Source organism: Branchiostoma belcheri, unplaced genomic scaffold (genome assembly GCF_001625305.1).
Source record: "Branchiostoma belcheri isolate BF01 breed outbred unplaced genomic scaffold, Haploidv18h27 scaffold148, whole genome shotgun sequence".
In the NCBI taxonomy this organism is placed as follows: domain Eukaryota; kingdom Metazoa; phylum Chordata; class Leptocardii; order Amphioxiformes; family Branchiostomatidae; genus Branchiostoma; species Branchiostoma belcheri.
The window spans coordinates 524,697-538,110 of record NW_017802913.1 but is presented as its reverse complement, the minus strand read 5'-3'; the positions used below and the strand labels follow the sequence as shown (position 1 = coordinate 538,110).

At 43.0% G+C, this 13,414-nt stretch overlaps 1 protein-coding gene and 1 long non-coding RNA gene across 2 annotated transcripts in view; both read left to right on the top strand.

Annotated features, from left to right (window-relative positions):
* The window catches only part of LOC109465106 (protein unc-80 homolog), a 42,033-nt gene that overhangs the window by 18,050 nt on the left and 10,569 nt on the right, over nucleotides 1-13,414 (top strand). The window contains exons 9-10 of the mRNA XM_019762247.1: nucleotides 192-315; nucleotides 582-677. Of these exons, the coding sequence (XP_019617806.1) occupies nucleotides 192-315; nucleotides 582-677 (220 nt within the window). The remainder of the gene's footprint in view (nucleotides 1-191; nucleotides 316-581; nucleotides 678-13,414) is intronic.
* LOC109465111 lies at nucleotides 8,547-11,525 on the top strand. The gene is made up of 3 exons (XR_002139941.1): nucleotides 8,547-8,576; nucleotides 10,759-10,825; nucleotides 11,369-11,525. It is a non-coding gene; the product is annotated as an uncharacterized LOC109465111 (long non-coding RNA).

Here is a 13,414-nt window from a genome sequence, read left to right as displayed (position 1 = left end):
CGAATTTGCGGTTTATTCGTTGGCTATCGCTGTGAAGTCATTTTGGTCGATGTTAGGTGTATTGATAAGTGTGGTCTTCCTACTCATATTGCACATGTCCTTGATGTTCTTGTGCCAAGTTCTGGGGTTTTCCCTGTACAATTTTTGTGCAATAAAGTTCTTCTATGATTCCCCATCTGTCCACTTGTCAGGTACTTTACGGACATGCTGCCCATCATAGACTGGTCTGTTCCGTCCAAGCGGCCGGCACTGGTTCTCCTGCTCAGGAAACTGGAGAGGATGTTCAGCAGGATCTACAAGAGACCATCTTTAAGGGTTATTGTTTATTTCCTGTGCCTTTCTTCATTGAACATTAAGTTTGGCATGCACGTTTTTGAAGATGTGTGCAAATTATTGGTAGGTAGGCAAATCAAGCAAGATTTCAAGAGCATGCCCTTGGTGGTCAAGTTATGATATTACATCAAACAAATTGAGATGAGGGAAAAAACTTGAACACTGCAGATGTGTACTGATCTTGAAGTTCAGCTCTTGTAATTTTATAAAAAGTTTCATGCATTTAACAGAGAATGATTTTTGTGCAGTGTCACCTGGATTGGGACTCTGCGACCAACCTGCTGAAAGGAGTCTACTTCACACTCACCAAACAGAACATCATCGCACATCTGCCGCAGCTAAATGTAAGTCAAGATAAGTCAATGAAGGTTACTAGTTTATAAAGTGGCGTCGGGTGGCGTAGTGGTACATCATTCGACTGTGAACCGGGAGACCCGGGTTTGATCCCGAGTCGTACCCGGGACATGTCTGGACATGCACCCAACGTTGTGTCCTTGGGAAAGGCACTTTACACGACTTTCCTCACTCCACCCAGGTGTGAGTGGGTACCTAACTTCGGTTGCGGAAAGCCGTATTGAGGTCATTGTGGTGCCGAATGGCAGCCACACAGACCCTTGCGACAGTTCCACAAAAAAATTGTGGAACAAATGTGTATCCTGTGTATTATTACTCCGTGAAGGAGGTCAGGACCTCCGTCCGGAGTGTTGTGATCGGCTGATTTTTCATGTTCGCAGTCAAAACACTGGGTTCTCTTTGTGTAATCGGCACGCAATTTTATACGCCGTCTGCGGGCATGCCCGTGTTGATGCACGAATGTGTATTTTTGCCGTTGCTGCTTTCGCGGTCAATGTAATATTGCAGACGCACCCCTACAATTACGAGGCGAATTGGAATGGTCCGGAAAAACGCGTTGTTTGGAATAGCAGTGGGGGGGTGGAACTTCATGCAGATACGGGGTGGTTTTGATAAGTGGTTCCAGATGTTTTTGCCCATGCTTAAGAGATGCCAAGTTTTTTGGAAGATGTTCGCAGCCAAAACGCATTCTTCCGTACGTCGCATTTCTGTGTAATTTCGCATGCGGTGTGGCATTATGTCCGGGAGGATGCACGTCTTTTTATTTTTACCGTAGCTGTTTTGATATTGAAGTAAATGCATATTTTAGAAACATCCCTACTTTTACAATCCTGTGGAATAGGCCGTAGGTTTAGGCAGTTGTCTGGTAGCAGAGGTACTGTAAGCTGATATCCTGGTTATCTGGCCGGCGGTAGTAACACTCGCGGTGCTTACCGCAACTGTTGCTGGAATTTGGCCTGTTCCAGGCGCGCTTAATTAGGTACAGACACGTTAAGACGGTGGGGCTGTCTTTGTTACTAGACACGACCATGATAGTCCGATCTTTATGTGAATGCAATGATTGTGTGTGTGTAATTAAAATGAACTTCGAACTTGAAGCACAGTATCTTTACACGCCGTGTGAGCAGTAATGAATTTAGCTCTTTGTATGTTTTATGCTTGTGACGCGCCCTCATTGTATTAACCGTTGCCTAATTATAATGTCTGCACAGTAGGTCTGGCGTTGACGCTTGGGATTTTGTTGAAATATATAAAACTTCACGGAGGATTGTCACCTATGGCTTCTTGTTTGATTGTTGTGATTTGCCTTGATTATGTGATACCCTGCATCAATTCAGCCGTATAAAGGCTGCGACTGCACGGGTACTGTTTGGACAATAAAAACCTTTTTAAACAAGATAGGTGTTAAAAACACCTTGGCGACGCAGAGTGGTAGTGATGTTACGTGATTTTGACGTAGGCCCGTAAGGCAGAAAAACGTATATTTTACCTGATGTGCACATGTGAAGTACGTGATATACCAAAAACGTGTTATTTTTTTGTGGGCAGGAACAATAATTGTCTACTGTGACAGCTTGTATGGTGAATTGATCTTTATCGGTAACGTTAATGAAGTGTATCACGTAGAGTATGTAGCATGTAGATCGTAGGCAAGATCAGAGTTTGCTTACGTATGTTTTGAATAGATTGAACACGTCCTTGTGTAGGTATTGGCCTGTTTAGATGTGTGTGGGTGATGTGCAGCATCGATGCAGGTGTGTTCGCTTATACGTGGTTTTGCAGATTCCCGAATTATCCTGCTAACAACAATAACGACCAACACAAAAGGTCAAATGAAGCCGGTGGTAACTCTGGAGGGCGCCACCCAGGCTACCGAAGCTCCACGACTCAAGAACTCAGTACATACGTACAGTGTCGATTCATAAATTCAGCAAAAAGCCAGCATGTGCCGGCTTGTCGTATACGTCGCTATGTAATGCGCCAAATTCACAATACCGGCGTTGTATTCCTGTGGTTTAGATTTTTATTTTTGGCCGGATTTTTCTTTTTTTGCCCGCGCGGACTAGTTTGGGGGTCTTCAGAGGATGTCATCCATAAAATTAAGTAGGTGTGGCCTAACAACAAAAAACACAAACACAAAAGGTCAACTCCATTCACGTAAGAACATCCCACGAAGCCCATGTTTGGCCTTGACAATGTCCATCACTAAGGCAACCTGCCTGCCAAAAATCGTGAACCTCGGACCATGCCTTCAAAATTTATCGTGCCAAAACGATTTCATTGACCCTAGGAATATTTTGTTACGCAGCTTGGGTGCACGTACGTATACGTTCACACAGATCTAGATTCGTAGGCTACAATTGCAAAGAAATTTAGCCAAGAAGAGATTGATAATAATCAGAGTATAAGCCATGCTTTTTTAAGTCTGATAAAACCTCCTTGGTCTAAATAATTGACAAGGATTTTCCAGCGGTTGTCATTTTCTTGCCGACTTGAACACAGTGATTGTCACTGCATTTTTCCGGCTCCCCGATGGCGAAGGGAGAGGCGGGATGCAGCATCTGTACCGATTTACAGTGATTTCTTGGCGACGGACAGATTTGTAGAACTGCGATTTTCACGAACTCGTTACATAAAACGTTACCGGTGGAAAAGCCATTTTCATAATACAATTTTTACGAATCAAGAAAGACCTACAAGAGAAATGATTGATAGCAGAAAAAGTGATCAATTTTTGTCACGCCTGTTTTGGTAACTATTCATAATTCCATTGTCATCACCAGCGAAAACTCACACGACCACGATAAATACGCCTACTAGTATATCATCCCAGAGCCAAAGTCGAATTTGATTACCCTAATATTTTCAAACTTTCAGCAAAAATACTACCATCGTAATGTCCATGCTTACTTATTTTATTTATTTAATTCGATTGCGACGATACAATACCCTGGCCACCCAGGCAGCATAGCTGATTTCGGGCGCCAAACAATACAAAGATTAAACATACACAATAACATACTAATACAGTAAACTAACAAGTAAAGATTAAGCTAAAATCAATCAGTTATCAATGTACAATACAACCAAGCATAATAAAGTACTCAGTCAAGATAATAATAGCAATTAATGTTTTGGAGGTCAGAGGTCAAGGGCAATTGGATATAATACAGTATGTGAGGAAATATATACATGTATAACGTAAGATTGTAAAGGGTTAACTTATGTGGTACCACGGGAAGGGCCATCTAAACGTTTTGTGGTGGAAATAAATGTTTCAAATGCCTCAAATAGTTGTTTGTTTGTGTGCATGTTACAGCCTGGTAGCCCCTGTAGTAGAACAGACTCGGTTAGACGGTGTGATGTGAGTTGCTCTACTGTGGAGGTTAAAATGTGACGCTGGCAGCTGTAAAGAGGACAGCGTAGTAAATAATGGGAAACAGTCTCAGAAGAGGTACCACAGGAGCACATTTTGTCTTTGATATTCATCAAGTGCAAGGTGGCATTTAGTGGGCTCCAGTCCATTCTTAGTCTTGCAGTTAGGATGTTGTAGTACCGAGTACCTAGACGTCTGTACGGCTGGTTATGTCTCGGAGTGAACAGGTAATCCTTGCACTTTCTCTTGAAGTCGTTTAGGCTGCTGGCTTCCTTCAGTGCCTGTGGAAGGTGGTTCCAAAGGGTAGAAGCATGTGGAATAAAACTGGACCTGTACACCTTCGTTCTACAGCGGGGAACATGAAGATGTGTAGTGTTGCTTAGCTGTAGACGAGTCGTTCTCCGTTCGCCTCTAGTGGAGGGGATGAGTGACTGCAGGTGCACTGGGACTAGACCATGCGTCATCTTGTACATTAACACCATGGAGTGGTAGTGTCTCCTGGTAGACAGGCTGTCCCATTCGAGCTCTCGTAGGAGGCTCGTACTGGGGGTCCCCTTCATGGCTCCTGTTGTAAGGCAGCCAGCATGGTATTGAACTTTGTCTAGAGTAGCGCTAGCCGTGCTGCCGAGGTCTCCTAGCAGTACTGATGCATACTCTATCTTTGATCTAATCATGGTGATGTAGGCTAGTTCAAGGGCCTCTCTACTCAGTTTTCCTTTGAGTTTGCAGAGAGCGCCTAGCAGTTTCCTGGCTTTGCTGGACAGTGCAAGTACATGTTCAAGCCATCTCAGAGATTGGTGGATGGTGACACCAAGGTGAGTATATGACGGGACCTGTTCGACGACTTTTCCAAAGATATACAGGGGAGGGAGCTGGACGTTCTTTCTGTCTGACTTGATGCAGACAACCTTGCATTTGTCTGGATGTAGTTCTAATCCCCAATCTACAAACCAGGTAGAGACTGTGCGTAAGTCGGCATTTACCGTGTCAGCTACTTCCTGTACTGTTCTTGCTGCTTTGTACAAGGAAGTATCGTCTGCGAAACAATTGATCTTGGACTTGCAAGAAAGGTTTTGGAGGTCGTTGATATATACAAGGAAAAGGAGAGGCCCGAGTATACTCCCTTGCCGAACTCCGGCTGAGGTTGTCCCCCAAGATGAGGTAACGCCGTTAATAGCCACTCGTTGTTGTCGGTCCGTCAAGTAGCTGTTGAACCAGTCGAGTAACTGGCCTCCTACCCCATAGCGGGTCAGCTTGTATATGAGCCCTTGATGCCAGACAGTGTCAAAGGCACGGCGGACATCTAGAAACACTGCCGCTGTACACGCTATCTCGGGGTCCTCGATGGATTTGGCCCAGTCATCAACTAGTCGAATCAGTTGAAGCACGGTACCATCGCCCTTCCGGAATCCTGACTGATGGTTGTTGAGCAATTTGTTGTCCTCAAGATGGGAGTACAAGTTGTTGTGAACCAATCTTTCCAGCACTTTAGCCACAGTTGGCAACAGAGCTATCGGTCTGTAGTTGTGGGGGTCCGTTCGGTTTCCTTTCTTGAAAACGGGGGTTATGTTGCATTGTTTCCATTCAGTCGGAAAGACTCCGGAAAGCATCAAGTGGTTAAATAAATCCCTCAAGGAAGTACAAATTGCTGGCGCAGCCTCCTTCAGTAACCTGTTGGAAATCCCGTCCGGACCTGCAGATTTGTTGGTGTGAAGATTTAGTAATACTTGGAGGACATCATCTGCAGAGAACTGGAGCACGTTTAGCTGCTCTGAAGTGAACATAGGAAGCCTCTTTGTCCTGTCTGGACGCTTTGCGTCCTTGGTGACATTGACGAACATTTGGTTTAAGAGTTCGGCTTTGTCAGAGTCTTTAGCGACTAGTTGGCCCTGGTTGGAGAGTGCTGGAATGTTCGTCTTCCCCTTTCCACTCAGCTTGCTAAGTACGGACCACAGAAGTTTGGATCCTCCCGGGGCTCTGATCTTGTCGCCGATGGACGCATAGTACTCTCGCTCTGCTTTGCGGAGTTCGGAGGTAAGCCGATTCTTGAATGTGGTGTAGTTAGTCCAATTTTCCTGTGTTCGAGACGACTTATAGAATTGGTACAGTTCAGTCTTTTGCCGAATCATGTCTAACAGGTCGGGGTTAATCCAGGGCTTGTGGGGTCGGTTACATACTTTGACAATTTTGTTAGGAACTGTGTTTTTAGCAATATTGAGAAATTTTTCCTTCCAGTTGTACCACATGTTGTTAACAGAACCTGTCATACAAGATGACCAATTCACTTTACATAGCTCATGTCGGAAAGTATCGAAATTTGCTTTATCATACAACCATACATGTCGCCTAGCATTGTTACTAGGTAAGTGCATATTGAGCTTGCAAACTACTAGACAATGATCAGAAGTAGCTAGAGGTGCTAACGTGTAAATGTGATTAATCCTACCGGGGTCAGATAATATGACTAAATCTAGTACACTACTACTGGTTTGTGTAATCCTTGTAGCCTCATGCTGGGACTGGTGGAGTCCGTTTCTATCTAGTATGTCCGCCAGAGAATGTCCGTTTTGGTCAGTGGTCGTTCCCCCCCAGGCTGTATGATGACAATTGAAGTCCCCAACAATGACGACTTGTCCCTTTTCCGACACCGCTCTGGTAACACTTTGTTCATGCTTACATGATGACTTGTTAACAGGTTTGGCCGTGTCGGCCGACAGAAAGCGTGGGAAACTCCTGCGTTACGTCATTGTCTGACAAGAGGCGCCCGAGAGTCTAGCTGTGAATGTTGCAAACATGCACTAGCAGGGTGTGGCTTAAAATAAGAAAAACTATCGGCAGCACGTTTTTTTCGTACTCTTGGCCCAATGGATTATCTAAAAAGTACAGAACACTATTTTGTTCATTTCATATCTCTCAACTATAAAAGGTCACGCGTTTCTGCAAGCAAGGAGACCTTGCTCCAAGTCGGTGAATCCAGTGACAGAGTCGGCACGACAGAGAGCGGGGCGTGATCAACCGCACCGACAGGTGATGGAAACCGTCGCCCGACTCGTGGTACAGATCTAGAACTTCAGAAGACTCGCACGTTATCGCCCACTAGCGTGTAGTATTAGTATATATATATGTATAATTTATATATGATTTCTAAGGTCCAACACGTTGTCTACACGAAAGTACTAGTATCTGGCCGGGGAAAATGTAACTTGGAGTCGATTTTTGCCGGGGCAGCTGACTTGTTTTGACCGGTAGTTATATAAAAATTTTCCGGACTTTCTACGTTTTGCCAGCGATCCGCGGTGCCGGGTAGAGGCTAGCGAGTCTCAGTTTATTTGCGGGACATCGCACAGACGGCTATCTCCCCTCGCGCACTACTAAGTATTCCCTTTCTTTTGGCCAATTTCTATTTTTTTACCAGCGGTCCGCGGCACCTGGTAGAGACTAGAGACTCACTTCTAGAATGTTTCGAAAGTTTTCTGATTTGGGAAAACTGTTTACAAAGTTAGAACCAAGTTTGAAATGTTTGCAAGCTTTGGAATTCTATTTAAAAATGGTTACAAACGTTTGAAAACAATTACAAACAATGGGAGCAAACAACCGCACGGTGACTTGGAATGGACTCTAATAGAATCATAACAAGATATATCTAGCTTTTACCGAGATCCGTGGTGTGATTCGTAAAAAAATGTAAGTCCTTTCTTTATACCGTCATCCTCATACACCAAGTTCTGTTTCTGACAGCACCATCTGTAAAATACTAGTAGTAAAAATTATGCCCCCCTCTTTTTTAAAAATGTTGGTTTTCTTTGTTCCGTGTTACCAAGTCCTTGCCAGGAACATGAATAAAGCCATACCTTGGCTTTTTCTATAATAACCAATGACTCTGAACGCACCTTTCTTATATTAGAATTCCAGATAACTATTATTTTAACATTGTTGTGTATTGTTGGGATTTGTCACGTCTGTGTTGAAGATAAACAGAGGTGTTCATGTCGTTACGTCATCATGTGCCAGACATGTGTTTTCCACATGCTGGAAGCTGAACCAGGCAAGTTGCAAGGCAAGCGGTTTTTTTTAAACTCCGCCTCCGTGGGCGGACCATGTAACATTGATCACCTTGTCACCCGTTTCCGGTGACCAATATGTAATAGTTATACTCTTTGTCGTTTGCCGCTGACGAATCGGCGTCCATGGGCGGGGCGAAAAAGGAAAAGTGATACACAGGTCCGAATTCCACACTACAACGCGAGGTACGCTGGAGGGAGGACGCATCACAGGAACGTCCAAGGGAGGGCCAGCGGGCCAACGTCCGGGCGGGCCAGCGGGCACAGGAGCTTGGGCTGGCAGGCGAGCGCTAGCGGCGGGTGGGCGAGTGAAGAGCAGGCAGGCTAGCGGCCAGGCCTGCGGGGAACGGGCGGCCGGGCTTGCGGGGAACGGGCGGCCGAACGGGCAGTACTTCAGCCGTAGAAGTACAGAGGAACCTACGAAGCCGGGACAGGTTGAAGCTAATAAAAAGGTATGCTTTAATGTTACTTCCTAATGTAGTAATGTGCCATAATCGTATCAGTTTAAATTTTGAAAATTATCACAGCCGTGTTTTTGCAGTGTCACATGTCTGTTAGTTGCGGTACTCTGTGGACAACAAACCTACATCTAATCATCTTGTTGGATCGTAATATCCTCAACCTGGGCGGGCTGAACACTCGAGCTCATCACTGTGTACGTAGAGAAATTATCGTTTACCATAAGTTTACCATAACTTGTCTGGCTACCAGGCTACTAGTATTTTGACTGACAATCGCCCGTTTGTATTTCGTGACAATTCCTCCCAGTCGCTATTTTCTTGTGTACTAGTCACTTTGTTTTCTGTATACGTTTGTGAAGTAAACTTTCCCCTACTACTGCTCGAAATTCTTGGTATATTTCAAGCAGACTTTTTCGAGATTTATACATTTTTTTCTATGTTATTCTGGTGTTCTTGGATCTCGCTATGTTGTCGTGTCCCCGGGTATTTCCTTATTGTGGTTCTAAAAATTACTAGTATCACTCGCAGTGGTTTTGGGAAATTTTGGTGAGTTCGCTTTTACGATAAGAATGTTGTTAGCTAAGTACAAAATGTACTTGGTTGTGTCTTCAAAGTTCCGGTGTCAGAATTTGGGTGTTGTTATATTATGACTGATCGATACATCATTTGTTGATCACTGAGGTAGAGAATGTTTGAAGTTGCTTGTTGCCTGGTTACCGCATGCGTGGAGGGACGTTGGAATTTTAGTTTAATGTGGAAATGGACCATTAGTTCATTTAAGTTTTGAACTCTTGACCTCACTGTGTTATGTCTTCTGAGAAACCGGGGTTTACACTGACTCAGGGAAGCACAGCAGGGTATTTCCTGCGATAGCCATCAGCCTAAATTAACTCCCGTCCCCGGTTCAGCAACGCTAGACCACAGACCACACTCTGTCACGCCGGCCTGCTGCCGCTCCGAAAAATTACCCTTTTCCCACCCACCCGACTTCTTGTATCTAATTTTCGCTCTCCTTTCATGAAATGTCTTATCATGTTAATCGCTTGAATCAAATTAGAAAAGTACCTTATAGGTGAAACCTTTGCTCTGAAAGTAAAATTATGTGTAGATATTTAGATAACTTAGCCTTTCAGTTTATGTGTAGAGTAGTTGACTTGTGTGTGTGTATGGGAGAACTTTTTCTTGTGTAAATAAACTCCCAGTGTTTGATGCCCAAAACTGTCGTCTTTATTTTTAATTATTATTGCTAGCTTAGTCCTTAGTACCCTAGACTAGTCACAGGATTCAAAACGCATTAAAAGTGTGTGCCACATGATGTCAACTGCCACCGGGATCAAGTTTTTCGGCCTTACTTGATATTTTCCCCTTTCCGACAAATCCTTTTTGTTCAGATTAGTGGCTTAGGGCTATTTTCAGGCCCCAGCCGTACTCCGCTGATATGCCAGATCTTTCCAGCTGGCCTTTCTAATAATCGATATGTAACTGACCCGCTAAAGAATGTGAAGATTCTAACACCCGTTTTCCTGACTTCACTCATCTTGTTCTTTGTGTGCACCTGGTTATTTCGTCCATTTTGCTTACAGAATTTGGTCAGTATTTCATTACAGATCCAACCGGTCTTTATCATGTATTGACGATCAGTGTTTTTAGTGAAATTTTTAAATAGCTGCTCGTTTTTAGCGGCTGGTTATCTTCCGCCCGACGTGTAAAAGAACGTTAGAATTTTGGTTTATGATTCTTCATTGACACAACAAAAAAGTACAGAGACTTTTGTATGGTCTTCTACAACTTAACTAAAGATCTAACAAAGCTAAATGCTTATTTTACCTACAGAGTATATGTATGATGTAACAATAAAGGTTAACTATTCTCTAACATGCGTTCTCTAAGACCGAAACATTCTTTAATGTATTTTCCTATTTGAGCACTGTATTGGTTATCTCCCCTGAGAATGTAGTTGCATTTATCTATAGGATCTAATGTATTGAAATCATTTGAACAAGCGGAAAGAAATGTGAACAGCAATGAGCGCTTATCATTGTATAGTGCACAATCCATTATAAAATGGTGTCAAGATTGAGCCACCTGACGCCAAGTTCCGAGGGGGGTTCCGGCCTCCGTCAAGGCTCTTCTGTCCAGTAACCCAGGGCGTTGGTTTTTCTTGTCTTTCCAGTAAACCTCAGACATGCAGCGAGGGATACCCTACTGTTCTACACTGAACACCGGCGCCGGCATATAAGGTTATGCACTGTCCGCGCTAGACTGCCCGCACCTGCCATTATGATGTCATTGCTGGGAAAACAATGTAGCCTGGGTGCCAGGCCCCTGTGCCACGATACTTATTCAGTTGGGGAAACTACACGCCCGGAACCCAGAATTGGCAGCCGGGGTCTAATTTATACCTCTAGATAAACTGAAGAAGGAAGCCAGCTCCGAAAGCGGGGCGTGTTGGGAAATATAGAGGCCCGGGCGAGAGGCTCAGAAAAAAAGAAGCATTTTCTTTATTCTAAGCAAGGAGGTAAGCTCCTTGTTCTAAGTGCTAGGGTCTGGCACACAGGCTATTCATAATGTAATTATATATATTACCTGGCAGCAGAAATCTCACACAGCAAGTATACTTCATGATGTCCCAAATTTCATTGCCAGAAAAGGGTGTATTTATGTGTCCGCTTTGCATATTTATGTGTAAATATTTATGTGTAAAACTTGACCACAAATCATGTTAATAGCTGGCCAAAGTTGACATAGATTCATTTATGCTCTTTTCTCTCTTTTACCCACAGATAAAATTCGCCATGTCCACCCTGAGGTGCAGACTACAGCAGGAATTCACTGGCCAGCATGAAACCCAGTCGTGGAAGGATCGGGGTGTGCATTCATGTTTTGCACGCAAGAAAATTGAAAAACAAGCATTGAATGCAACAGCATCGTGAAAGCAAAAAAAAACAAGACTGACACAAACATACATGATAGAAAACACACAAGTGAATAAAATTCCTTACACAAAACATCACTATTACACACAGTAAAGTTATTAAAAAAACGACCAGCATCATATAATTGAAACTAAAACATAATTGAAGCATTATAAGCTTGAATGTTGCTCCTTGTTCTTTCTTATGAGCAAGAAAATTTGTTCTCTCTTGACAGAAGAAAACATATTTGAAATATCAATTAAGTCAATCATTAATAATATTCTGTGTGCAAAAAGGCACAGTTTGCCCGAAAAGGTGCTTTTTGCATGCATGGTAACATAGGCCTTTCCTGCTGGGTCCGAAGATATAAGGCCGGAGGCTACCTCAAAACCAATTCCCCAGGGAATGCATTCGTAAAATTTTCTAAATTCTTTCAGCTTGATCGTAATATACTGTAAAAATGCCTCCGCCCCTGAGGCGTCGCCAAAAAAGTAATAGACATCCGGGTAATACGATACGCCAAAAAGCAGTTACGCATTGCCAAGCAACTGGATATGATTTTGGAAACGGTCATACGTTTCAGCTAGCATCCACTAGCTTTCGTCAGTGACTGAGAGACCAGAGGAGAAATGCAGGTTTATAAGGCACAAACTATTGATTGATATGCAAATAAGTAAAGACAGACGAGTGTATTTCCCTTCTGGTCTCTCAGTCACTGAAGAAAGCGGATACTAGCTGAAACGTCTGACCGTTTCCAAAATCATATCCAGTTGCTTGAGTAACTTCTTTTTGGCATAAGTCAATGTATTAGAGTCCTTTAGGCTATGAAAATAACTGCAAGTTTACAATTAGTGCAAAGATAATATGACTGCTCCAGATTTATGAGGCTGATGTTCAGGATTTTGTACTTAAACTGAGATTCCACATAATGGCCTGAGACTTTGAAAAGACCCTGTCATAACTGAGGTTAATGCCTTTGACCTTTGGAAAAGGCAAAGTAACAGTAACTAAATTATTCATCTACAATGTTGATCTTCATAAAGGATTGGTATGACAAAAACACACCTGGTCAAATTGAAATGCGGGAAAAAATTGCTACTGGTTCTGTTTCAGAATCTATAATAATTAACTAGTATTAGGGATGGGTACCACTTCAGCCGGACAGGTTTAAACCGGAACGACATTTGGGAACCAAGTCCTGAAAACCGAAATGCGAAAACCATCATCGGACCTGATGTACATTTCTGTAGATTATACACACATCTTAAGATAATCTGGCCATGGCTGGTAAAGAAAATAACCCTGAATCAAACTAGATTGGCCTAATCCATGTTTGTCTCTTTCTGACTTCCTCTTCAATATACAAATTTGTACAACTCCAACATAATATATTACAAACTAGAAAGGCCAATATTTGCTTTGGAGCAAATACAGCGATGGGTTCACCACATTTTACGACATGGCAGGGAAAGAATGAGAAACACAAGGGAAAACAATGATTTACATTGATATAACTATAATATGGAGTAAAATACAACTAAAACAACAGTTGGATAGCTATTCCCTACTTTATTGGTTAGGATTTTTAATTGCATAATGCAAACTGTTGAAATTTCAAAATAATAAAAAAAACGTCCATGCCCCGCATTCCAATGCTGGAGCAGGAAAGCTTGAAATACCTACCAAAACACTTGAATACAGACATACTGTCAGTATGGAAATGCTCTGTGCATGTGTTAATCAAGTTAAATCCCAACAGCCAATCAGCAAGAAATGCTCTGTGCAGGTGGAAATGCTCTGTGCAGGTGTTGATCAAGTTAAATCCCAACAGCCAATCAGCAAGAAGAATAGAGGAAAGCTGCATGCCTATTGGTTGATGCCCTGCATTCCATTGTGATGACTCATGCCCAAACG